The 24,458-nt window shown below is 45.1% G+C and overlaps 1 protein-coding gene across 4 annotated transcripts in view; it reads right to left on the bottom strand.

The window, feature by feature from the left end:
• LOC113576916 (netrin receptor UNC5D-like) overlaps positions 1–24,458 on the bottom strand; it is a 114,522-nt gene that overhangs the window by 47,969 nt on the left and 42,095 nt on the right. For 3 of the 4 annotated variants that reach the window (XM_035526293.1, XM_035526294.1, XM_035526295.1), the window contains exon 2: positions 12,297–12,509. In XM_035526293.1, the coding sequence (XP_035382186.1) occupies positions 12,297–12,509 (213 nt within the window). Of the gene's footprint in view, positions 1–10,559; positions 10,821–12,296; positions 12,510–24,458 lie in introns of those variants that run through there. The other variant, XM_035526296.1, reaches the window with a different exon arrangement.

Below are 24,458 nucleotides of genomic sequence, written 5' to 3'. Positions count from 1 at the left end.
TATTAAGTGTCTGTTGTCTTATCTGAGTGTGTTATGGTAGACTATTCCCTTCCCTCCAGCACTGGAGCAGGTCCAGTCATCATTCACGTTGCAGAACAGGTAGACCCAATGTTACCCAGTGGGTTCACATGTCCTGTCATCTGACATGGCTGAAATAGTTCCTCACAACCCGAAGAGCCAAAGCCCACGAGATTCACAACAAATTCATTGGACAAGTGTTGCAGCACCAATGCAATTTTGAGGCATGGGAAATTGGCTATTTCGACAGGAGGTATTTGCCATGAGGGTTTTATTATGACAAATCTGTTTCCTGTTATGGTCATGCTTCCTTCACTGACCTCTGAACTCTGACCATGCTCTGGTAGCAGATAAAACTGGTTATTTACTGACCTGAAAAGATAATGTATAAACGTCCTCGTTACAATGATTTGACGTTCAAAACGACCTTTTTTGCTTTCTATAGAGTTGAACAAGCCATGACAGCATGAATAAAGAGCTGGTTACAAGGTCTAAACTGTGTACAACCTTCACTTGTTTGTGCACTCTGGAAAAGCTTTATCTAATCAGGACCATGCGAAGTTAATCTTGACAAATGTAGCTAATAATCTCTGTTTTCAGAGTGGATGGATCTGAAAACAGGAAGAGGAAAATGAATGGGGCGCTAACGCGTGTTTACGGCAACGCTGGATGAGATTTCTTCTTTAATAAGCAACCTGCCGGGAGATGGAACGGAGAGGTGTGAGTGTGTGTGTGTGTGTGTGTGTGTGTGTGTGTGTGTGTGTGTGTGTGTTTGGGGTGGGGGGCTTAGAGAAGAGGTGCGAGGTAAACATCTCACTTTATCAAGAGCCATCTCAAACTGTTTTTCTCAGAAGAAGAAAAAACACATGATTCTGGAGGAGGCAGAAGGGGTGTCGGGAGAAAGGCCGCAGTACTTGTTGATTGATTGTGGAATGGGATGGCCTTCGGTCGCGTGCCGGTTGCCGGTTGCCAGTCGGGGGGGCGGGGGGGGCTTGTGAGGCAGGCGAAGGTAGATTGCGAGTGAGGGGCAGGGCATACGCATTCCTCATCACATATCAGCAGACACACGGGGGTGGGGATGGGGGTGGGAGGGGGTGGGGGTGCTAAGAAGCAGGCGACAAAATCATGACTAATGACTGCACATCATGTCACTAGAAAGAAAAAAAAAGAGCCATATGGTAATAGGAGATGTTTTTTCTCTGCCGTCATTCTTATTGAAAGGTAAATTTAGCAGTGGAGTGGGGGATTTGGGGTTGAGCCAGAGGCAGAGCAGGGGTGATATGAGACTGGGACGTCGCCAACACAAACAGCATTTGTTTAGGGGTGGGGAATCTTTGACAACAACCATCACCACAAAGCCTTGGATTTCCAGGCTCAGACTCTGGCCCTTAATGCCACCTGACGAATCTCCAGAGGAAAGGAATAACCAAGGGTTTTGTGATACAGACAGAAGAATTAAATCACAATTTGACCATTACATATTCCAATTTCAATATATATATACTCCGCATTGTACTGAAAACATATTGGCAAGCACTCGATGTGACACACATTGATCAAAATGATTTACATTTGTTGGATCTCATGGATACTTTATCAAAACTCTGAGGACAGAACATTTGAGACTGAGATACAGATTAGTTCCAGGGCTCATTAACAGAAAACATGGACCTTAGTGAAAGTACTGACCTTAGTGGCACTAATGCAACACTGCTGTAATATAAATCAGAATCACAAAGGCCACAACAACAATCATGATCGCTATATTGTGCTGCACCATCCCTGCTGAGTTCAGAAAAGAACTTTGAGAAACCTCGGAGCTGGCTTAAGAGGCGCAGGGCTTCGCTAATTCGGTGTCACCCAGCTTTGTTGTGTTACTGTGAATGTGGCCACGTCTGCCGAGGCGTCACAGGTTTGGACGGCAGAACGCATGCCATGGATTATCCAGAATGCTCGCTGGGATGTGGACATAATCCCTGGACAGGGGGAGACTAATCAGAGTGCGCTCCGAAGCTAATCAGACCATGACCCATGCTTCTTTTGCATTTGAACTCATGAAGGAAGTGACAGGAGCCAGAATTAGGCCTCCAAATGGGACAAATGTATCACTAAATAGTGTACAGTATAACCCTTAATCCAGGATTCATAAGATTTTTACATGAACATCTTCCAGGGCAGCACATGCCACACTTTTAAAACACTCATTGACAAACTCTAATAGGGAACAGACTTCTTAATGACGGCGGATATTTGCATGGCATATTTCCAGCCCCTTTCACTGAGTTACACCATGATCTGTAGTGCAGCAGCTGCTGGGCTCCCACACGGTGCTCTAGTAGGAGGCGGTCTGTGTGCATCTAGTGTGCCATGGCATGCAGATATGCTCCCCACCCTGATAGCGCACCAAGCCGAGAGCGAGCTGCATGGGTCTGTAAGGCTTCACAGCATGGCCTCAAGCCCAGTCAGCACATGGTGCCGCGAGTGGAGGTCACGCTCCACGATGCACCGGCTGTGTGGGCCCTTGCCAAAGGCCGAAACAGCTCCACCCAGTGCAAAAGTCACACCCAGTTCAAAAGCTCCACTCAGTGCAACCGTGCCCAGCACAACAGCTCAGTAAAGAGCCAGAGCTTTGCATGGCACAGAGGTTCCACCCAGCACAGGAGCTCTACCCAGTACAGAAGCTCCACCCAGCACAACAGCTTTGTCTCGGAATGAACAGAAGATCTCCTCTGCCAACCACACATAGCTTGCATTTTTGCCCCACATCTGCCTGCTGGACCACCACCAAACAGATATAAAAGCAGCATGGATAAGGGGTATCTTCTGGCTGTTGAGACATACACAGTACAAGGAGGCACCCAGCAAGGCCAAACACAGACTGCAGCAAGAGCCATAAACCAGGACTCAGCAATACACATGTCCAACATTGCTTCCCTCTATTTCAGATCCTTGGTTATTTTGGGGTCTTGCAGCAATAAAAGTCTTAAGGTGCTGGATGATGAGACCTCCATACTTCTCAGAAAACAAAACTGTTCAGCCTTGGCTAACTCTCCATGTAATAAACAACAATGATGAGTCAGATTGCAGGGTGAACAGTGTAAACACTGCTTGATGCTGTCAAAGCTTAAGGAAACACACCTCATACTTCAGACTAGAATAGTTCTTCAGAAATGGACTCTGATTTCAGCACCACGGATAGCCACAAAGTCATTTGAAAGTCAGACGCTTCCTTGCTGTGCTGAACTGAGACCAGTGTTATGGCTCCTCTCAGGCGAGGGTTGGATCATGACCAACACACGCAGTATGTGTTCATAGTTTTTACCTTGTTTCACCTTTCATCAGATCCCCAAGCGCCATACTGACCTTCGTTATACCATATTCTCTCTTTGCCCTTCAGTCTCAGCACTGCACAGAAAGTTGTGTTGTCAGCTTTTGTAAACAAAATAGATTTAAATATTAATTGGCAGCCTAGTAGGCTGTTTCACATGTGTCTGGTGTTCCTGCCTGTCTCTCAGGTAAATGTACCAAAATAGTGCAAAAATATTTTTTAAAGGAACAAAGAAAAGAAAAAAAAAAGCAGATTATTTCAACACTTGTGAGGTACAAAACGGGTGACATGAATATTCATGAGAACACCGATGATAGTCCACATCTTAGTGAGGCGATACCTAATGAATGAGTAAATAATACATGAGTAAATGGCCTTGTTATCTTCCTCCTTTTTTCAGGTTTGTTCATTTCTGGTGCAAAACATTACACATCCACTTATTATTTACTGCCAGGATGCAGGAAAATTGTTCAGCAACATAAATAACTGCAGAACCTTACATGACATGAAACACAGTGGGCAATGAAACACGTCCCATTTTCTATCCCATAAATACACCCCACTAACAGCAATCAAGCCCAATATTACTGCAGTCATTTGGGGGGGGTTGCCAGTTTCTACACAGGCTTGCTGAACTGTAATTGCCTTTTTTATTGTACTGATTTTGTTGCCGTGCTGAATGTGCGTACCCTTTAGCAGGTGACTCAACTCAACCCATTTTCTTTCCCTGTGTGTGTGTGGTAGGGAAGCACGGCTATAATGGTGGATTAATGTCATTTTCCATTGTTCGCTCACTCAGTCTCTACCCCCCCCCCCCCCCCCCCCCACCAGTGCTGGACCTCCAAGCAGACAGCTGGAATACTCACAGTGGCTTCCCCAGACCATACCACTGGCTCCTCTTGCCCTCGGGGGAAAAGGCATCGTGGGTATGGTACTTTTGCGTCACTTGCTGTACTTTTTCATTAGTGCACATTTGCAGCTATTTTGATGATACACCATACAAACGACAGTTCTGTCACACCATGAAAAAATTTACATAGACTTCAAAAGCGCACCAAAACTACAAGGCATCACTTTTAACATCTAGTCCCATGATGCCACTGCTTATAAGAAGTCCTGAACTCTAATTCTTTGCAAGCGCAGCACAGCATGTCAAAGCACCATTATCATCAGCTCTTTAAAGGTTTGTGGTTGTCCTCTCACAGACCTGGTTCTGTTGGAGGAAGCCAGGGTGCAATTGCCCGTGATAATACTATTACAAGACCAGAGAACAGGGACATCCACGCAAAATTGCAACTGCGTGAAACGAAATGAAGGGTGATGGGCTGCATCCATAGACTTGGACTCTCTATCTCTTTCTCTCTCTCTGCTTTCTCTCTCCCTTTCTCTGTCTCTCTCCCTTTCCTCCTTCCTCTGCAGTCTGAACACATCTTGGCTCTGGCAGGGGTGGATTTCAAGACGGAGGGGCTCTGGGAGGCCAAACTAACGCATGTCATCACATTGCTGATACATGACAGAGAGGGGCCCCTGGTGGGGGTGGCTCCAGGGCCCTACCCATGGAGCACTGGTGTGGGTCGTCCCTGCCGGGCGCCTGGACAACTGAGTGATGGATCTGAAACACGACAGATAGGAATATGGAAGGGATATGGAATAATCTAGTGTGGGGGGAATAAATAGATTATCATTGGATCTGCATTTAAGGTTACAACAACAATATTGTTGGAATGTGGGAATGGAGGCAGACAGTGAGAAAGAGAGTCAGAAAGGAATGTGAGTGAACGGATACGATTCAGTCTTATTATGGCTGGATTCTCAGTTCTGGCTCAGGTAAATAAAATGGAGAAGGGTGTTTTTAAACAGCGGCTATCTCAGTTTCCCGTCTCCTGCTGCAAACTGCTTCACGCCACGCTGTGAGAGGCAGGGAATAACAGCCCTTTGCATGGAGCCTTCGATACATGTCAACTGCCAGTCGAAATGCTGATGTCCACCTTAGCGACGGCAGCTGCCCAGTGAAAGGGTCTCCCACTGGGGAGTGCGGAAGAAGGCCTTTTCAATAGCACGTCTGTGGGAGGAGAGCCAGAGCTCTAATTGCCAGTGTTACCATGATGTTCCCAGAACAGGAAGGGAAAAACGATTGTAGGTTAGACTGTTCCTGACCACAGGGGTTCAGGCAAGTACAATCCAATCTGAAGAACTCCATCATGTCCAGAACAGTGGGGCAAAATTGTCCTCGGGAGGATATACAGAGACAAAGAGGTATCACCCAGCCTGTGACCCCCGGTCACAAGACACACACATGCACACACACACGCACAAACACACACACACGCACGTGCACATTCACATGCACACACATTCACACACACACACACACACATAACAATACATACAAACAAAGGATGGGTAATGATAAAATTAAAAATAAAACAGACAACAGTCAATTGCAAATGCATCAAGAATCAACCTCACACTCCCAATGGTTGGTAAAATGGAAAATACAGCTGAAATGTCTGTCATAGTAACCTTGACAGAAGTGTATTATTATTATTAAAGTGCATTTAACTACCGTAATGTAGTAGCTGTATGAACAGAACCTGCATTAACTAGTAACTCTTAGACTACTTTAACTCACTTCAGCTTCTCCCTATACTTTTGCTTACTTAACATACAAGGTTGAAAATGATAAAGCGTGTTTTAGTTTTCCCACACAGTACTCTGCTTAGCAAAGTAATTCCTACAATAACATGCACCCTGGGGTCTGTGAGATTGCCTTTTCTGTTGCATGTAAATGTCCCTCTGAGGATACCCTGTTCACAGCTGTTTCTCTCACACTGTCCTCAAGTGAACCCAACAGCTTTAAAACACCAGACTGAAACAGGCTGCCACTTGTCCTTTTTTTAATTGTATGCTAACATCTCTAACAGCTCTGAGTCTGTGTTAGTTTTGATTAGAGAGTGAAACTTCACTGTTCAGTACCAGAAATTTAAAAGGTGGCATAACCATGGTGCCAGGGGATGGGTGGATTGGTTGGGGCATGGGGTATGTGGACATGGGGCATTGGGGGGGAGGGGGGTTCTGGGGTCATAGCTGTGCCACTGCAACATTGGCCAACCCCTCCCACTCCACATACCCGGCTTAATATAGTAGTGCTGGCCTGAGATCAGTTTTTTCATGTTCATCTTTGATCTGCAGCTCTACATGGCATTAGGCAGAACTGATCTGGAGACAGCACTGAGCTGACACTCACACAGCCTCAATCGGGGCCTCTGCTTACACTGATCTCAGACCTACCAAGAAAGTAACTGAACAAAAATGGCTGAAATGATTAACCTAGATGCTTTGGCACATCCAATCCACGATCCACATTCACCTCAGGGTGAATACTGAGCTGGCACCAGCTACCTATCCGTACAGTCATAAATCATTTGGATCTGAGAGATGACAAACGGGTTTAAGGCGAGTAATCTGGTCTGAGTGTGGCTGAGTGTGAGGAGTTGCACAGGTCAGGTCTGATTGGGATGAAGAAGCTGCTTATCAAGCCTTCACAAAGCTGGCTTCCTCTTCTGTCACCTCAGTCCCATTGGGATTTTGCCATTTGCTTTCAATTTATAGGAAGGAAAAGGGGCTCTTTGTCTGTTTCCTGCTGAGCTGTGATAAGATTCATGCATAGTGATCAGTCATGACCCCCCCCCCCCCCCCACACACACACACACACACCCCATGATGGCATAGTCCACTGCTCTACTGGTCAATGGGCTGCACACGTGGTTCGGATTGTCATTTCTCAGTAACAGATGGTGACAGGGGGCTTACGGCAGCCCTTTCTTTACGTCTTGTCATTCGTTTCGACTCAAACAAAACTATGATGAGTGGCGCTGCAGCTAATGATCCCTCATACGGTGCTGATGCCTGCCGAGTGTCCTCAGGGAAGCGCCTCCATCAGAGCCAGGATTAAAAATGAAGCTTATGCTAGTTGTCGAGAACTCGTGACTATGGAGGCATATTAACAGGCAAGACAGGCATATGAACAGGCATGACAGGCTCATGAATAAGCATGAGAGTCGTATGAACACATCTTTTGCATTTTTGAAGTATTTTCTTTGCCTGTTTTAGTGTTTCTAACCATATTGTAGCATTCCCATGGCAATCAACAGGGTAGTGTACAAAGGTCCAACGGTGAAACATGTGAGCCTTTGCCAGTTTCTCCAGCTAAACAAATATTTTTAATACAGCATGTGGGGTTTAAGTAACATGTGAAAGCCACATTGGGTTCGAGTAATGTGTGAGAGCCATATGGGATTGGAGAAGCATGGAAACGCATGTGGCAGAAAATGCGTCTCAGAGGCCAGTAATTTTGCATCTGTGAACAGTTGCCAGTTTTGAACAGTTTGGGGCTGCTTCAATCCAGTCATGCAGCGTACTGTTCAGTGCACAGTAAAAGACATGGGTCTAAAATATCCTCTTACTTTCACTGGTTGCGATATTTAGCCTGCTTCTGTAGTGATGAGAACCAAAGTGATACAATCATCTGTGGTACAAAATTACACAGGTGAGAGAAAGACACAGGCCAGTCTTTCTGTCTTTACAGATGGCACATCACACATGCACTGTGGAGCTTGTGACTACTGTAGACTGCGGATAATTGTAAGTTGACTGAAGAAATGATTGTAAATTGAGCCTCTCTCATTCTACTGTGCTTTATCTATCTCTGTGTGTCTTAACTGATGTTGCATTACATAGAGCATCATCAGTTTAGAGCAATTTATGGTATGAGAGATATATAACTATCAAAATCACCTGTCTGTAGTAGTGAAAGAGGCCATTATGTTTAAGGTTTGGTGGTATCTTTCTCTCACTAAGGAACGTCTTTATGCTTGCTGTTCGGAGGTGAATCGATAATATCACATATGTTGGAGTCGGTGCAAATGCAAGTTCAAGAGGCATATGCAGTTAAATCAAAGTACATGGCAAAATGTTCAGCTTTGGCCCACCAAGAGGGCATATGCAAATCCACGTTGGCAATTTCTCCTTTGTAATCAGACCCCTCCTTTAATGTCTCCATACATAGCCATCAGCTCTGAGACTGATTGGGTCTGATCAGAACACTCTGCCTGAATTAGGGATGAGGGGCCTGACTGCCTTAAAAAATCAATTATGGACACATGTGTGACTGAAGCTTATCCAGCCTGTAGATATGACTGTTATCAGTAAAGGGTGCACTTGCACCACCAGTGGGTTTGAGTCTATGCCAAATCATTAATCCTTCACACCCACAAGACTTGTAAATGCATCGACTTAAAATTCCCATATCATTAAAACACTGGTAAAACATTTTCTCTGATTGCATTGTTTGTCATGGTAAGTCATTATGACTGTTATATATGCTTTTAGAAATTAACTCATCAGAAAGCAACTTTATGCTTTTAAAACCTCCATTTGTTTTTGTATGCCTTGTTTTGCATTATGACCAACTCCATGTTTGTCCTTGTTTTGTGTTTAGCTTTCATTTTCTGTTCCTAGTATTTATGATACATTTTTATTTTGTTTCTGTCTGATTCTTCTGGCTTTTCGACCCTGGATCATTACATGGACAGTGATTATAGATTTGCCACAGTAAACATCGCTCATCTCAGCATTTGTCTCCCTTCACAAACTGTTACGTAAGCAGAGAGTGCAGGTTCTAGATTTGCTTTCCTGCAGTCCTGACCTGACTCCAATTGAGAATGTGCAGTGCACTATAAACTTAAAAATATGACAACTTGGTCCCTGTACAACTGCAGCTGAAGACCTGCGTATTAGAAGAATCAGTGGAGATTCCACTTTATAAACTTAGCATGTGTCTTCAATTCCCAAATATTTAATATATGTTATTAAAAGAAAAAGTTCTGTTAAACATTGGTAAACTCTTGGTTGGAGCATGTTGTAGTCATTATTTAAAAAGAGTTTATACTTTCAAAAAACACTTCACAGTGTATTGTCAAATAATGCGTTGTAGTGTAGTGAATTTACAAATCACTCCTTTTGGATTTTATTTAATACTTTGTCCATCCACTGCACATCAATTGCTAAATAAATAAATATATAAATATATTTATCTAAATATATAAATAAATATTACATACAAGATTGTAATCACTTTGTTTTCTTTTTGAAAAGAAATAAACAGAGATAGAGAAATTCTAACTCCATTTATTTGCTTATAACAATTAGTATAATTTGTTACATATGAATGATGAATATATTATATGATACTTATTAAACTTTTTTTTTTCATCTGGGGGTAGTAGCTAATCCCTGGCTAATCTCTGGCTGTACATCCTGAATAGTGTATATAGAATCAGTTGTTGCACTATGATTTTCCTATAAGCATGTTGCCTGTAATGGCAAGTTTGCTTCATTTAAAAATAAATCTGTCAAGCTGTGTAAACCAATCAGACAGTTGGTACCAACATGTCTGTTTGGCAGAAGCAGCACAGTCTGACAGTTAAAGCAGACAGATAACAGTTAAAATGGATAGATCACAATTAAAACTGATAGATCACAGCTAAAACCGATAGCTCACAGCTAAAACATGAATGAGAGCAGTGAAAATGTAAGCCTGCAGATTCTGGTAAGTGCCTGTGGTACAGTTTGTCCACAGTAATGTTAGGTTGAACATAAGGGCAGTGGAAATCGATTTGTTTTTCAGGCCAACGTGAAACGAAAAATTGTAGGCAGAAAGCAGCTCTAGCAATTCAGCAAAGTTGAATATACTGAATAAATGTAACATTACACCACTTCTGATACAGTGTAACTTTATCTGATACAGTGTAACTTTACACTTCCATACTGGAGTATCAGTGCTTACTCAGTAAGTAAAGATTGTCAGTGTGTTGCTATACAGTTCCTCAGTATATTACAATATAATTAACAGTATAGTTACACTGTAACAGTGGTGGTGTAACGTCAAGTATATTTATTAAAAAACTGTTACATCCTCCGTCCCCACCCCAACTATCACTCTGGTCATTGGCCACCTGTCTACCCCCTGGGAGACCCTCTGCACCCCCAGCCCCACCCTTAGTTTAGCACAAAATTAAACCCACACAAAAACACATCTCTTTTTGTAGACAGCATTTACTGGCAAGAGCAAGCGCATTTTTTCATTCGTTTCATGCCCCCTTTCTCCAGCCCCCAAAACGTAGCATGAATCGGCCTGCTATGTGTGCCATACCTGCCTCATCATTGCTCTGTTGCCGGGGGTAACAAGCATCTCTCTTGTATGCTGGAGCCACTCTGGCCTGAAAGCCCAGGGACATTTGGAGAGCTGCCTCATCAGCTCCTGCTGCCCTTCGAGCCAGCCGCTAAATAAGAGATCCTATCAGCCGTTTTGCTGCGACATTGAACGCCCCGTGTCCTAATCAATAAAGTCCAATTCTTTGTAGATCTGGAACTCCGATTAGCCCCTTGCTCTAATCCAATTGCCCGTTTTTGCGGTCCATCACGCGGGCGGTGTGAGGCGCTGTAAAGGATGTCGTTATCGGAGGTTATGAGTTTAGCACTGATATAAAGCCACGTCGCCCCACCAGCCTGGGGTGAACGGCCTTCTTTGTGCCTTTTAATTGCAAGAGCACTCCAGGCCCTGGTCCGTTCCATCGCCTAGGCAACACTGTAGGCAAGGAAAGCTGGATAACAACGGGAGTATATTGTCAGGAGAGGAAATTACTGCCACCAATGTTCCAGCCAGACAGAACAAAGCCAGAAAATAAAACCCAGTATTAAAATCTGTAATATTTACAGTGAGTATAGTGGTTTTAGGAGAAGCATAATTTTCGACAGTCTAATGCTTGGTTTAGCATTATGCTAATTTGAAATAAAGCCTCATTTCTCACTTGTTTAATCATATTGTTCCTCACTAATGAGGAAAAAATGTAGCTGAGAAAAAAATACCCATTAGGCCCAAAATGGGGCAGGGAGGTGGTAACTCAAGCAGAGGTGCTTATGAGTTGGCATCTGTCGATACATTTTCTACTACTCTAGGAAGAAAAAAGGTTTTCATTATTTACAAAATCACATTACATTAATGCGAAACCTTCCTCTATGCCTTGCAGGCAGTGTGACTTGAAAAGATCAAGCATTCACTCTGTATTGCTCTCCTTTCTGAGCAGCTAAGGGACTTATGTTTATCATGTGTGGGGTAACTCTATATCGGGAATGATTTTGCATGGTCACTTTAATCTCACATTTTAAATGACAAGCAAAAGATCTTCAGATTACATGAGGTAAGCAGATACTGCTTTGCTACCACACCACCGTCTAAAATATTCAGACTGGAGAATACTCAGAGATTTCTCTTTTGACGTCTGTTATCAGTCCCACAATGATTTCTCAGCAAGACAATGGAACAGTAATGAACTTCCGAAGGAAATTAAGAGCCTCATTTCTGTCAAGGAGACCTGATGAATACAAGGCATCCTTCCCCTCCTTGGCTCTGTGTGGACTAATCACAGTGCGTTTTGCCGAGCCCCTTGGATTAGCCAGTGTTTTTGTCTGGAAATCCCTGCAGGAAACCTTGTTCTCATCAGAACTCTGGTGTGTTCATTTTGCCGAGGCTTCTGCCAACTGAAGTGAAACTGCAGTGACCACATTTGCCTTTCAGCACAACAACTCCAGCACAGGTCCCAGAGAGGGACTTTTTCATTTTTCTCAGCACTGGGCCTGACAAGGTAGTAGCCTACATTGAACATGGAGCCTTAGAATGCAAGCAGAGCAGTTAAATACCAGTGTCCTGGTCTGGATACTCCAGAGCAGTTACATACCACTGTCCTGGTCTGGGTACTCAAGGGCAGTTACATACCAGTATCCTGGTCTGGGTACTCAAGAGCAGTTAGCTAGCAGTGTCCTGGTCTGGATACTCCAGAGCAGTTACGTACCAGTGTCCTGGTCTGGATACCCCTGAGTAGTTACATACCAGTGTCCTGGTCTGGGTACTCCTGGGACATGTGCTGGTTCTGGTGGACCCAATCCCCATTGCACTTGAAGAATATCTGGAGGGCAGGTGCAGCACGACATCGTAGTTTGATTGGGTTGCTCTTGACAATATAAGCATCCTCCGGCTCCTGCAGGAAGTGAGGTAGGGTCCCGCCCATTGAGAGTGAATCAGAAGAAGCATCCCCTGTAGTGCCTGTAAAAAAAACCATGTAGCAAAATCAGTATCTACAAGCAACATCAGCACAAAATAAACACAACCGCTCTCCAAAGAAACCATGCAATCACACATGCACTACACATCAAATCCAAACGCCATGTACACCCAAACATAGATCTCATCAATGCACAATTAACAGCAGACAACTCTTCATCTTTGTTTTGTTTTTTTTTGTTTTTACCAAGCTCTGTATTTATTTATTTATTTATTTATTTTTAACTTCTGTAAAACTGTTGATTTCCCTTCTGACTGTGTGGCTTTTGCTGTTTTAACAGCGTGTGAAATGGAGAACAATGCCAGAGAAACTGGAGCCATTCCTTTTGACCGTTGGAAAGATAATGAAGCGGAGAAGCAGATGCCAAAGAAAGCACTGGGTTGGACTGATGAGTCCAGACCCGTGTCATCACGGTGGACAGCTTTTCTTCTGGAACTCAGTTACTCAGCTGTATATAACCTCCAGCAGGATACTTTCTTTTGATTAGGAGTAAATAATTGCAAAGTAAGAGAAAGCAATAGAGTAGGGGAGGGAGGGGGAGAGAGAGAGAGAGAGAGAGAGAGAGAGAGAGAGAGAGAGAGTCTTCATTCTGAAGACAGTTGATGAGATTTTGGCAAAACATGGCAGTCATTCACATGCAGTCTCTTTGTCTTTGCTGTTCCAATCTTCCCTTTACTCCAGAGGGTAGAACAACATGGAACAAGAAGGTTGTGTTCATGCCATCTTGGGGATTCACACTGGAATAAAACCTCCAGCCCATCAATACTGGCTGCTGAGTGGCTGATAGAGCTAAGCTTGTCAGCAACGGGGGGAAAAAACCCTGAAAGTCATTATACCACCATCAAATCCAATTCTGCCCAGTAGAATTGAATAGACTCGTGCTATACACAGTCTCCTATGTTTTAAATGGATAAACAAGTGAATGACCATGTCATGTTTGTGTGCACAAACAGACACAAACACACAGAGATTGGAAAAGAGTGTTAAAATAACTCTTACTCATTTAAAGTAGAAGACTCATGTGGCTTCAAATAAGTGTCTGTTTTTAACTTAATTAGTTGAAAGCCTGGTAATCGAAGCACATTTTGCTGCTATTTCAATTTGTTAGTCATAAATTCTGCCTTTCCTTTAGTTTTTACGTTAAAGAAACCATCCATTTGTGTTGAACACATATGTTTTGCCTTCCTTACTCTCTACTTTTCCCTCCAATAAAACCCCAAAGCTCTGGGGAATAAAATGAAAGAAGAGACTCACTATCAGTTCAGTGCTGTATGTTCTAACCTCCTGCTGGCTGGTGGCCACACAGCCAGCCTGCTATTCTGACCTCCGATTGGTTGTTTCAAGTCCTCCACCCTGAGCAGCCCTAATGAACACTGACAGCTTGGCACAAGCCAGGCCTGTGGGCCTCTCTCGCCACCAGTTTCCGCTTCATGCCAGCTCAGCTAGGCTCTGGGGGTTGTCTGCTGAGACACATGCAGGTGGCACAGACTGCCCAAGAATGACATTTTAATAAGGGGATCTTCTGAGGTGATGGGGGGAGTTCCCAGATTATTCCTTGTTGCTATCACCATGCTGATGTTGTGAGAATGCCTGGGTGGTCACTACTCAAAGCTCTGTTATGGATTTCTCACTAGCTAGCACTAGCACAACTGGAGGCACTCTCAGACCCCAGAGAGCAGATGTATTTGGGCACTAAATGCTGAAATCTGAATTTTAGGGGGAGCCTTCTTCACAGGCCAAAACAGGCAAAGCTTCCGCTTACAAGTGAACTGTGAAATGTGAGGGGACTCTGAAGTCCACCATGGCTTCAGGCAAAGGGTGCTGGATCCTGGGTATCTGCTAAGGTCACAGTGCATTGGGGAACAGCAAACCAGTCTGGGAATCCTGCAGGGATGCTGGGATCATCCCCCAGAGTGTGAGGTGATGAGGTGGCCTAGACAGGAGATCTAAAACGAATAACGTTGGGTTGGGTCTGGAATTTCTAGCCATAAAAGCACAAAGTTTATTTTAGTAGTTAAGAATTACTACACATCTTCTTCAGGACTGAGTTAATAATTAGTAAAAAAAAGTTTCAAAAAATGACTGCAAGTGGCAATGGTAAATATTCACTGGTTCATTCCATTACAAGCCACAATGATGCGCCGTCTTCAATTAGACATTAGAATTATATAATACTCTATGGCTCTTCACCAAGTGGGATTCTTTCTGGAGAGTGTATAGAGGTCTGGGCAAAACAACAGTCAAACAAGCAGACTCGATCTGAGCTGCCTGCGTATTACATCAAGCCAGTTCCAGGTAGGTTTCCAGGTCTGAACAGAGTTGGAATTACACGAAGCTACCAACGTAATACCACACACATCGACCGGTTTTGGTTTAATTATTATCCCCCCTCCTGGGGGGATGTGGCCCTGCTCATGCTATTGTTAACCAGATACGCACTTACGACGCAAAGATCTCGCGCTGTCTCTCGAGTTGTCAAATCACATACAATAGTCTCGGTTGAAGCGTGTTCGTATGGGGTTTTACTGGCAGAGCTTCTTTATAGGGCCATTTGTATTGTCTTAGTAATGGCTTTTTTCATCCTTTACTTCTTCTTGAGACCGGATTAGTCAAACACTCCGTGTAGTGGATATCCTGAGAGGGCAGGGTGACAACCCCTCTTTGATTTGCTGCCACGAAACACATTAGAAAATCTTTATTATTCATCCAAGCTGATTTCATCCACTGAAGGCCTACCTAATTATAGATTGAAAAGGACGACACCAAGTCAATATATACCTGATTTAGCTTAAAAAAGCATGATTATACTTATAGGACGGGTTTTTATAGGCTGGTAAGTGGCAGATGCCACTCCACAGCAGATGGTTGGCGTGGTGGCTTGTGCCAGTGCTCGAAGCTCCTGGGCCCTTGGAGTACTTTTTGAAAGTTACTTTACTCGAGGCAAATCATTCAGAGTAAAACAACAAAAAACATCTCTTTTGCAACCGCAGTTTTAGCACTGCGATCACAGCTGCCGTTTCCCTCGGACCGGCCATGCACGGTTCTGGCACTGGTCACCGTAGCGAGTGTGGAGGAGGAGGTGCTAGGCAGCACGGCAGCACCTCCCCCCCCCCTTCACTCCCCTCCGGTGAGCGACAATTTGAAAATTGCTCTGCCAGCAGAGTGAGATTGCATGATCTTCTCCCACCTTTCCACGGCGAGCTGCGAGAGACGGGGGCCGCTGCCTGAGGACAGGATTCATTTTCTTCGTCACAACAGGAAGAAGCGGCTCTCCTCTGCTCACCTCATTCTGCACAGGTTCGTCATCCACGGGCTTTTCGTGTTTGTTGAGCCACCTGGGGGATGGCCGCTTGTCTGGCAACTACATTTCCCTTGTTTATGCTGCTATGTGCATCTGATCGTGGGGCAGTGGGGAGGGCTGGGATGAACCATTTGCATGTTGAGTTTTCTCTCCCCACTGTGCTGTCCTACCAGAGAGCAGCATCCTCTGACAATTGAAATCCTGACTTGTGGCCACGCTCCGTCACAAAGGACAAGAGTTTCGAAACTGTGTACGCATTCCATCGCCTCTTCAAACAATCAATCGTGCGGACACTCAACAGGGTAGCGAAAGAACAACCTGAAAACGACTTAGGATTCTTCGAGGCTGCTGACACTGAAAAGGCCATGAGGGTCTTCCTTCACCTCGACGCCCACTCATCATGAATGAAACATCAAACAGACTCCGCTCACCACTGGCCCGAGGAGTCACCGAAGCAGCTCTATCGCAAGCCTTGCCTCTTTTGATCCAGCATCTTCCAGGACATGTATTAGGCCCATGCTTGAACCAGTCATTCTCCTCTGTTTTTGCTTTTCACCAAAGCCTCTGTGTGTTGAAGTCCGGTCACCTTTATGAAGGTACATGACAGTGGTGGTGGGAAATCAGAACCCACACGTTCCTGCCTTGTGGTGAAAGGTGAACTGTCTTTTATCCGGGCCCATTCCCGCTGACCTCTAACCTGTCATCTAAATGCAAAACCTGCATTGATCCACTCAAATCAAATTCCATCCATTTTTTAGCACTGCAAAACACACATAGCAGACATAGCAGAATCAGCCTACAGAAGGCCATGCAGACCAAGACCCAGGCATGCTTCATTTTACCCACTGCTTTTTGTGCATGTTGAAAACTTTCAGCCCATTAAATCTGTCAGACTGTAGCAAGGCAGCTGCTATGTCAAAAATCAATCACTGCTGAACGGGGCCTAATTAGGGACATCTTCATTACTATGTGCTAATTTGGTATAGAGCTGTAACAAGGTATAAAAGAAAAGGCTGGTGATGAGTGTAGTGCGCTTGGCAAGACCTGTGATTGGCCATGGGTTCACGCTCCCACCCCTCCTTGCCATGGTGCTGTAATTATGAGGCCTCACCATTTCGACAATGCCCGTGTGCTTCTCCGCTTGTCAGAGGTAAAGGATAATTGGAACAAGGTGACAATCCACGCTCCATAAAACAGGGGTGGGGACCGCCCGACACCTCGCTCCGTGATCGATGCTCGTAAAGACGGCCTCTAATGAGTCCGATAAGCGGGCCACCGACATGTCACTTATTTTCTCATTACGGCGGTTAATTTTTATACGGTCCCTTAACACGGCCATCTCATTGATGGCATGCAGCTTTGCTAGGGTGTCACGGGGTGGGGGGAGGGGCTAGCAAGGCTGTGTGGACTGAAGTGAGTACAGATGGAAAGTAGCAAGATTAATAATGCATAAATAACACGAATCCAACGGAATGAGTGCATGTGTAATGTGATTATAAACACATTGTACCTTAGCGTGAGCGGCGGGGTCTGTCATTGAGGTGTATCACGTTTTTTGAGGTCAAGTCACCCAGGCCCTGTTAAGGCTGGTGCATGTACTGTATTTCTGACTTTATATTTTGTCTTTTTAGGAACGTTTGATTCTGACTACTACTTGCAGCCATATGTGTGGCTACTTCAGCTGTGGATTTGGTTGAGGATGCTGGATTTCAGCAAGTTGACTCCTCATTTTTGGAGGCTGAAGGGTCAGGAGGAGACACTATATTCCCCACTGCACAGAGAGAGAAGGAGAAACAGAGAAATAAAGGGAGAGAAAGAGAGGGAGGGGGGGGGCTCCTCTTGTGAACAACCTGTCTTTCTCTTTGCAACATAGACTAATTGAGATGGTTGAAAAGAATAGACAAACACATGCAAGCATTCACACCCCCAACACACACACACACAAACATAGATACACTATGAGTGTTCCCGCTCCGTTAACAAAGTGCAACCTATTGGGAAGGCTGAAATGCAAGACTTTAAGCAAATAAACGTCTGCCTAGCCATATGGACTCAGGCATATGGATATTAAAATATTTTGTCCCAAGAGGGGCAATTCTGTCCAAGAGATACAACAGGTGAACAGGGAATACTGGGAGTAAACACCTTTGACAGCACACATGATGTTCCAATGCTGTAAAACACTCATGGGACACTACTTCAGCTGGCATCTGAATTTAAGCATAGTCCTTTACAAACCCTGGCTCAGAGAAAGCAGACAATAGCTGGAAAAAAAAATCACAGCCGAGTAAGAAGAGTAGAAACGTACATCTACTATGAACTGATATTTTGGTTGCATTTATTTCATCTAATTGGGGAGAACTGTTCGGCACTCAGATTCCCCGCAGCACCACCCCTAGAACTGCCCCTGGCACCACTCCGGGCACTGCCCCCATCGTCACCCAGTCTTGCTCGCTGCCTTGTCTTGTGTGATATATATCCTCACGTCTTAGTGAGATCTCTCCATTTTTGAGCATTTTCTGAGCTGTTCTCCATCTACCTGGTCTGTGGGCAGCCTGACGCATTTTCCCCCACTCTCAGATCCACCCAGATTAGAGTGCCCATTTGGCTGCTTTTAGTCAGCTCTTCTTGGGTCACAAATAACAATTGTTATCTTGGAACCTATGAGAGTTACATTCCTCTTTCTGAGCCTCTGTGTTGCACAGTGACAGTTATTTACGCAGGGAACTGCTAAGGCATTAAAACTATTAGAATGGGTTTTGATGGATTTAGTCTCTCCTTTCAGACTGTTTACCACTTAGGTGATGTTCACGTCCCCTCACTGGATTAGAAGGTGTTCATTCAGAAAACTGTGGGTACGTGCACTTTATTATATCAGACAACATGAGACCAATGCTTCAGTCATGTGCGTGGGAGGGAAGACATCTCTCCAGACAGGTTTGCTGGGAAATTGTAGGCTCGAATACTGTTTCTCTTGCAAGACACGTAGTGGTCAAAATGCACCGTTACTGCACCAAAAAAAACACCGCACGCACCTGAGAAGGCTTTGAAAGAGAGCGCTTTTCTTTACAAGCCGTTCAATTCATAAGATCCAGACCCACCACAAAACCATCCACCCATCCATTTTGCCATTTTGATAAAGTGCATTTTCTTGTCCGACACGTCTGCTGCCCCACCCTCTCACGCTGCGATCCGCCTCTCACGTGGACACTGCTGAAATAATCACAGCCGCGGATGGATAGGGTGAGCGGGGGCGGATCGGCTCACGTGGGCTAGGTCAGTTATTGATGGCTGGCACATGAGCCTGGGAGGCCAGAAATTCCTCTGTGTGACAACGTGTCTCTTCAGCTCCGCACAGAGGGCTCTTGTGTAGGTCTAATTTTTCCTATTGCCGAAGATTCTTAAATCTCCCTGTCGTCTTTATATTGGGCTGCAGAGAACCTGTGGACAGCCTGTTTAAACAGGTAGGGCTATCAGTGGAATTTAACATGAGGAGAAAGTCTCCACTCAAATCTGAAAATCATCTCGAGTCTTCACTCAAGTCAATCTCTCTCTCCATTTCTCTCTCCCTTTCTAGTTTTCCCCTCCCTCTGTCCCTCACTCTCTTCCACACGCTCGGCACAAGTGACTCATCTCCTTGGTGTCATTTCATTCACCAATGCTTTCGTTTGCCTGTATCAGCAGGGCCGAATCTTAGATTTATCTGCACTGATGGGGAGGAAGCGGCTGGCCCTCCCTGGTCCCCCGAGGATGCTCACCTCAGATGGCAGCACGGCTGAGCATGTCCGTAGCCGCCGCAGCCAGGTGGCCGTCAGTGCAGGCCGGGACACGGGGACAAAGAGAAGTGCGGCATCAGCACAAACCCCTGCGCTTCTGGGCCGAGAACCATCAGGTCCCCGCGCAAGACAGTGCAAGCATTGCCAGAGTTGGGCAGCGCTAATAATGCCTGCAGCGGAACTCGCATGTTTTCTGCCACGTTGTTAGAATTGGACTCCGGCGGAAGTTCAGCAGAGTGGAGCGAAAGAAGTTCAGCGTCAACAGGCTCCTGATGAATGCAGAGTAGGGAGCAGGAGGGGAAAGCAATTTGCAGAGGGACCACAAACAAGTAAGGCAAGTCAAGAGGGATGGATGGGCAGATAGAGACGTAGAGAGAGAAAAAGACGAAAACCGAAAGAAAGAAAGAAACACAGAGAGAAAGAAACACACTTCTGTTGTATACACTTCCACTCCAGGACCCAAGAGTAGAAGTGCTATTAGCTGAAGAGTGCCACCTTCTGGGGAAATTATCCCTGACATTAAAATTCAGGTGATTAACAAGCATGTGTGGATGATCAAAATCAGCCCATCGTGGGAGGTGTTGATTAATTACCCTATGAATGAGGAACGCCTGAACACCCAACCTGCCTTCTTCTTCTCTAATCGCAGCTCGAGAGAATCTAATCACATCCTTAGCATGAACGACTGATGCAGCTAATCTAAAAATGATATCTAAAAAAGATAGCAAAGATTAAATGGAGTCCTGAAATCAACATGGTTAAAATCGAACTGCATTGTTAAGTGGATTTCATTTGCCTTAGAGATAAAGGACATTGTGGAGTTGTGAGACTAAGGGGATGTGTGTGGGAGCGCTGCACAAAGGGTCTCTTTCACAATCAGTGCCAAATGTGAGTCCAGTCATCCCACAGTGTGACGGTCACCCAAACATATGTGTTTGGTTGGGACAGATACGAATAAGTCACAAAGGGGATCTGACAAAGAATGCTGATGTTCAGCCCAGCACAGTTCAGACTGATTGGCTGTGTGCGTGTGGTTTATCAGGTCTGTAATGTTGATGCTTCTCCATCTCCTGGTGCCTTATGGGAAAGGTGTGCAGTACAGTCAGCCAGCACTACATGGTCCAGGTTTAGGTTCGTGTCTGGCAGCCAGCAGGGTGAGGGAAAGAGTGAGGACTTGATCCGGGACATTTGGCTTTTGGTACGCTTCAGATTTCGGGAAGGCTTCCGATTTCAAAATGGTTCAGATTATAGAATGCTTCCAACTTGAAAAACACTCTGGACTTCAAATCGCTTTAGCCTTCAGCGGCATGCTGAACAGATCCCTTTGGAGTGACAAACGAAAGAAAAACTATTTGCTCTTAGAAGTGAATTTGCAAAAAAAAAGAAATAAATAAATAGGTGGTTTAATCAAGCTCAATTTTCTGCTTCATGCATAAACAGTAGGTGTATATTAATTCACAGATCCCAACTGAATCAATCATGCTTCGCCTCTTTTCATGAAAAAAAAATCTAACATCATGATTAACTGCTTTGAATATCACTATAAGTGTGTGTTTGTGTGTGTGTGTGTGTGTGTGTGTGTGTATGTGTAACAGGCACTATTCAGAGACATTTATTCTTTCAAGACAAACCCCCCCCCCAAAAAACAAATAATGCAGAAAAATAAAAACACTGCTTAAAGAAACATTGTGAAAGGGCAGAAATCTCTAATCAATTAATCTGCAGGACCACAGCACTGCACCCAGCTCAACACACTCACCAAATCACTGCTAAGCAATGCAACGCAGCATCCTGGAATCAACTGGGAGCAAGTGTCCCGAGACGAGCGTCTCTATAGTTTGTGCATTATGCCAGCGAGCGGGGGGATATATAATCCATTTAGCTGCAGGGACAAGCCTGATGGAGAGGAGGGTGTAGGTACTCATCTTCCTCAACCCAGCACGCATGACTGGTTCATTAATAATACCTAATGACTCGGGCTAGGCGAAGAGAATTCCGATCCACTTGTTTGTATTCCATGCGTCGCACCAGGCGCAGAGGCGGCGGGCGGCATGGCGGGCTGGAGTGCAAACACTGATATCGGATGCCGGAGGGAATAACCGGAGGTGTCATTTTCCCCGAACTACTTCTACATCACTTATTTAAGAGGCCGCATGTGAGGAGTAGGTATTTGATTACCAAACCCAGGGACTGGACTAAGGTCCATGCTTGTACCCGATTTTCCCTAAGCAGTTGGAGAACTTGACTCTTCCAGTTCACCTCCTTTTTCCAGCCAGCCTTTAACACGCACCTTCGTCACTCTTCCTCTTCCGCTGCCGCAGTCGTGCCTCATTTCCCCCAGGCAGGAAAATGGTCCTCCCCGGCCAGCCGGTCGGGAGGGAAATTAAATCTCTGTGGAGGGAAGCCACGTCTCGCCGCTGATTTATTCACCAGGCGGATGAAGGGGCCTTGCCAGCAGGAGGCCAGAGATCCAGGGGGAAATGGCTTGTGCGCCCAGAGTCAGGCGGCTGCAGATAAATCTCCTTTAACGCCCCCCGCTGTGAAAGAGCGAGGGGACTGGGCCTCAGTCCGCCCACTGCTGGTCTGAGCCAGGGAAATCGGCAGACAAACCGTGCGCAGTAATAAGCTCGGTCGAGTGCCAGCCGGGCTGTTGGAGGTGCTAATTTGAGCTATCGTCAGCCACGGGAACAGCCTTCACACACACACACACACACACACACACAAACATCCTCCGGAAGGCTTAGGCACCGAACAATACACAAATCAATATAAGCCCGCTAGCCCAGTGATCAAGAATATCAGAACATCACAAATACCATCAGATGACACAGTATCTCATGAGTCACCACAACAATCTTAATATTCATGAGACAAATAATCTGCAGTATTATCCCTGTCTCAGTTTGCAGGTGGGCGGTGAGTGGCAGTGTCGAAAACCTATGAGGAAGGAAAGTGCAATAACCCAGAATGTTCAGTCTAGTGCAGGGTCGACCATAACTCCAGGCATTAGCCAAGCACACGCCAAAAAAACAAAAACAATAAAAACCTGACGCTTCACTGATCTGTCCTTTAATGTGATCTCACCAGTGGCACTCCCCGACCTGAGCATTCCCGGGCAGGTTTTAGTCAGCGATGGAGGAGTGTGCAGATGCTTTGGGGTGCGGCATGTGGCCGGCAGCTGCACACACAGCCAGCGGTGGTACGAAGAGAAAAAGCAGCACAGCTGACCCCACGCTGACTCACGTGTGAGCAGCATACCGAGAGACTTGGGCAAGAAAACACACACACGCACACACATACCCACACGCATACCCAGATCCACCCAGACCCCCACACACACTCCAACACACACCACAAAAACAAACACGCACACAGAGAGAAGAAGGCGTGGAGGCTTTAGGAGGCTGGACACGTGCCTTCTTCTGCTAGTGTATGTCCATTCGAGCATGAACAAACACAGTGAACTCTGTGTGGTAATGGGGCTCCCCCACTCCACTCCGCTGATGGACTCTTGCCGGGGTGGAACTACAGACCCAGAGAATTGCCAGCTTACCCGGAGAGTACCGCTCTGTGTGAAGAATCGAGGAATTTTGATCAAGCCCACCTGCTTCCCACACCAAGCTGGTTCGCACACCAAGTCAAGTTAGCCTTGATCATGGAGCAAACTGGTAAATTCCAGTGAATTTTGTTAATGGTAAAATGGTTTAGTTGAGGTTTCTACTGCAGTTCTTGCTGAGTGCATTACAGAACTAGTAAGAATTAGCAGTGATGTGATGTATTCTTAATAACAGTGGCGATGATGTTAAAATGTAGTTTTATTTGGAAGGGTTATTTTTGCAGTTATTTTTTGGAATTGGTTTATTATTGTTGCAAAATTATAAATGGGCCAGCTCATGTTAGAAGTGCTTTAACAAAAAAAAAGACATAATCCTGGTAAAAACTGGTACTTAAAAATAAATAAATAAATAAATAAATAAATAATAAAAAAAACTTTTAGATGCACAAATTCTAGACTTTTGGACTCACAAGGGGTGAATTTTTAATGCATGTGACATAGGTGGACACATAATGTTCTTGCAAATGCCAACAAAGAAGAGCTCATCATTTTGAAAATGTTAAAAAAAAAGGGTCTTGGTTCTCCCAAAGATAGAGGAAGAGTAGAAGACAGAGAGAGACAGAGAGACAGAGAGGAGCTGTCCCTGGTGTTCTCATTAGAGATACTACGACAATATTTGCCCCTATATGCCAACTGCAGGCTCCGCAGAGGAGGCCTTAGCACACCATCATAAAAGGCTAAAGCACATTAGGGCACCGCATTCTGCAGCGCATGGTGCGGCTGTGGCTACTTCCCCGCGCAGCCTAGGAGCCCCACTCCGTGCACCACCTCCCAGCTCCACCCACAACACGACCTTCAAATACCTTTCTTGGTTTTAATCTTTTTTTTTTTTACTTTAGAAAATGCCTGAGGCAAACCAAAAGCTCCTTTCAAAGTTACGTTTCAGGCTCTTTTTGACGCCGACATGATTTACGTTACGGGTTTTGAAAGCGAAGCGACTCCTGGCGTGTATATGTGTGGGTGGGTTGGCACGGAAACAGAGAGAATTGTATTTTTTTTCTTTTTGACCATATTTGTACAATTTGTTTTTCCCAAATGCTGTACAGAAGCACTTGAAAAATTGACCTTTCTTCAGGACACACACACACACACACACACACACACACACACACACACACACACACACACACGCACACACGCACACACACACACACACACACACACATCCCCTTCTTAAGGACAGAATACAGAATGTGAAGGGTTAGGAGTGAAACAGGAATGATCAGAGAGATAGAAT

Source organism: Electrophorus electricus, chromosome 5 (genome assembly GCF_013358815.1).
Source record: "Electrophorus electricus isolate fEleEle1 chromosome 5, fEleEle1.pri, whole genome shotgun sequence".
Taxonomy (NCBI): Eukaryota; Metazoa; Chordata; class Actinopteri; order Gymnotiformes; family Gymnotidae; genus Electrophorus; species Electrophorus electricus.
This window is presented reverse-complemented; position numbering and strand designations above follow the sequence as displayed.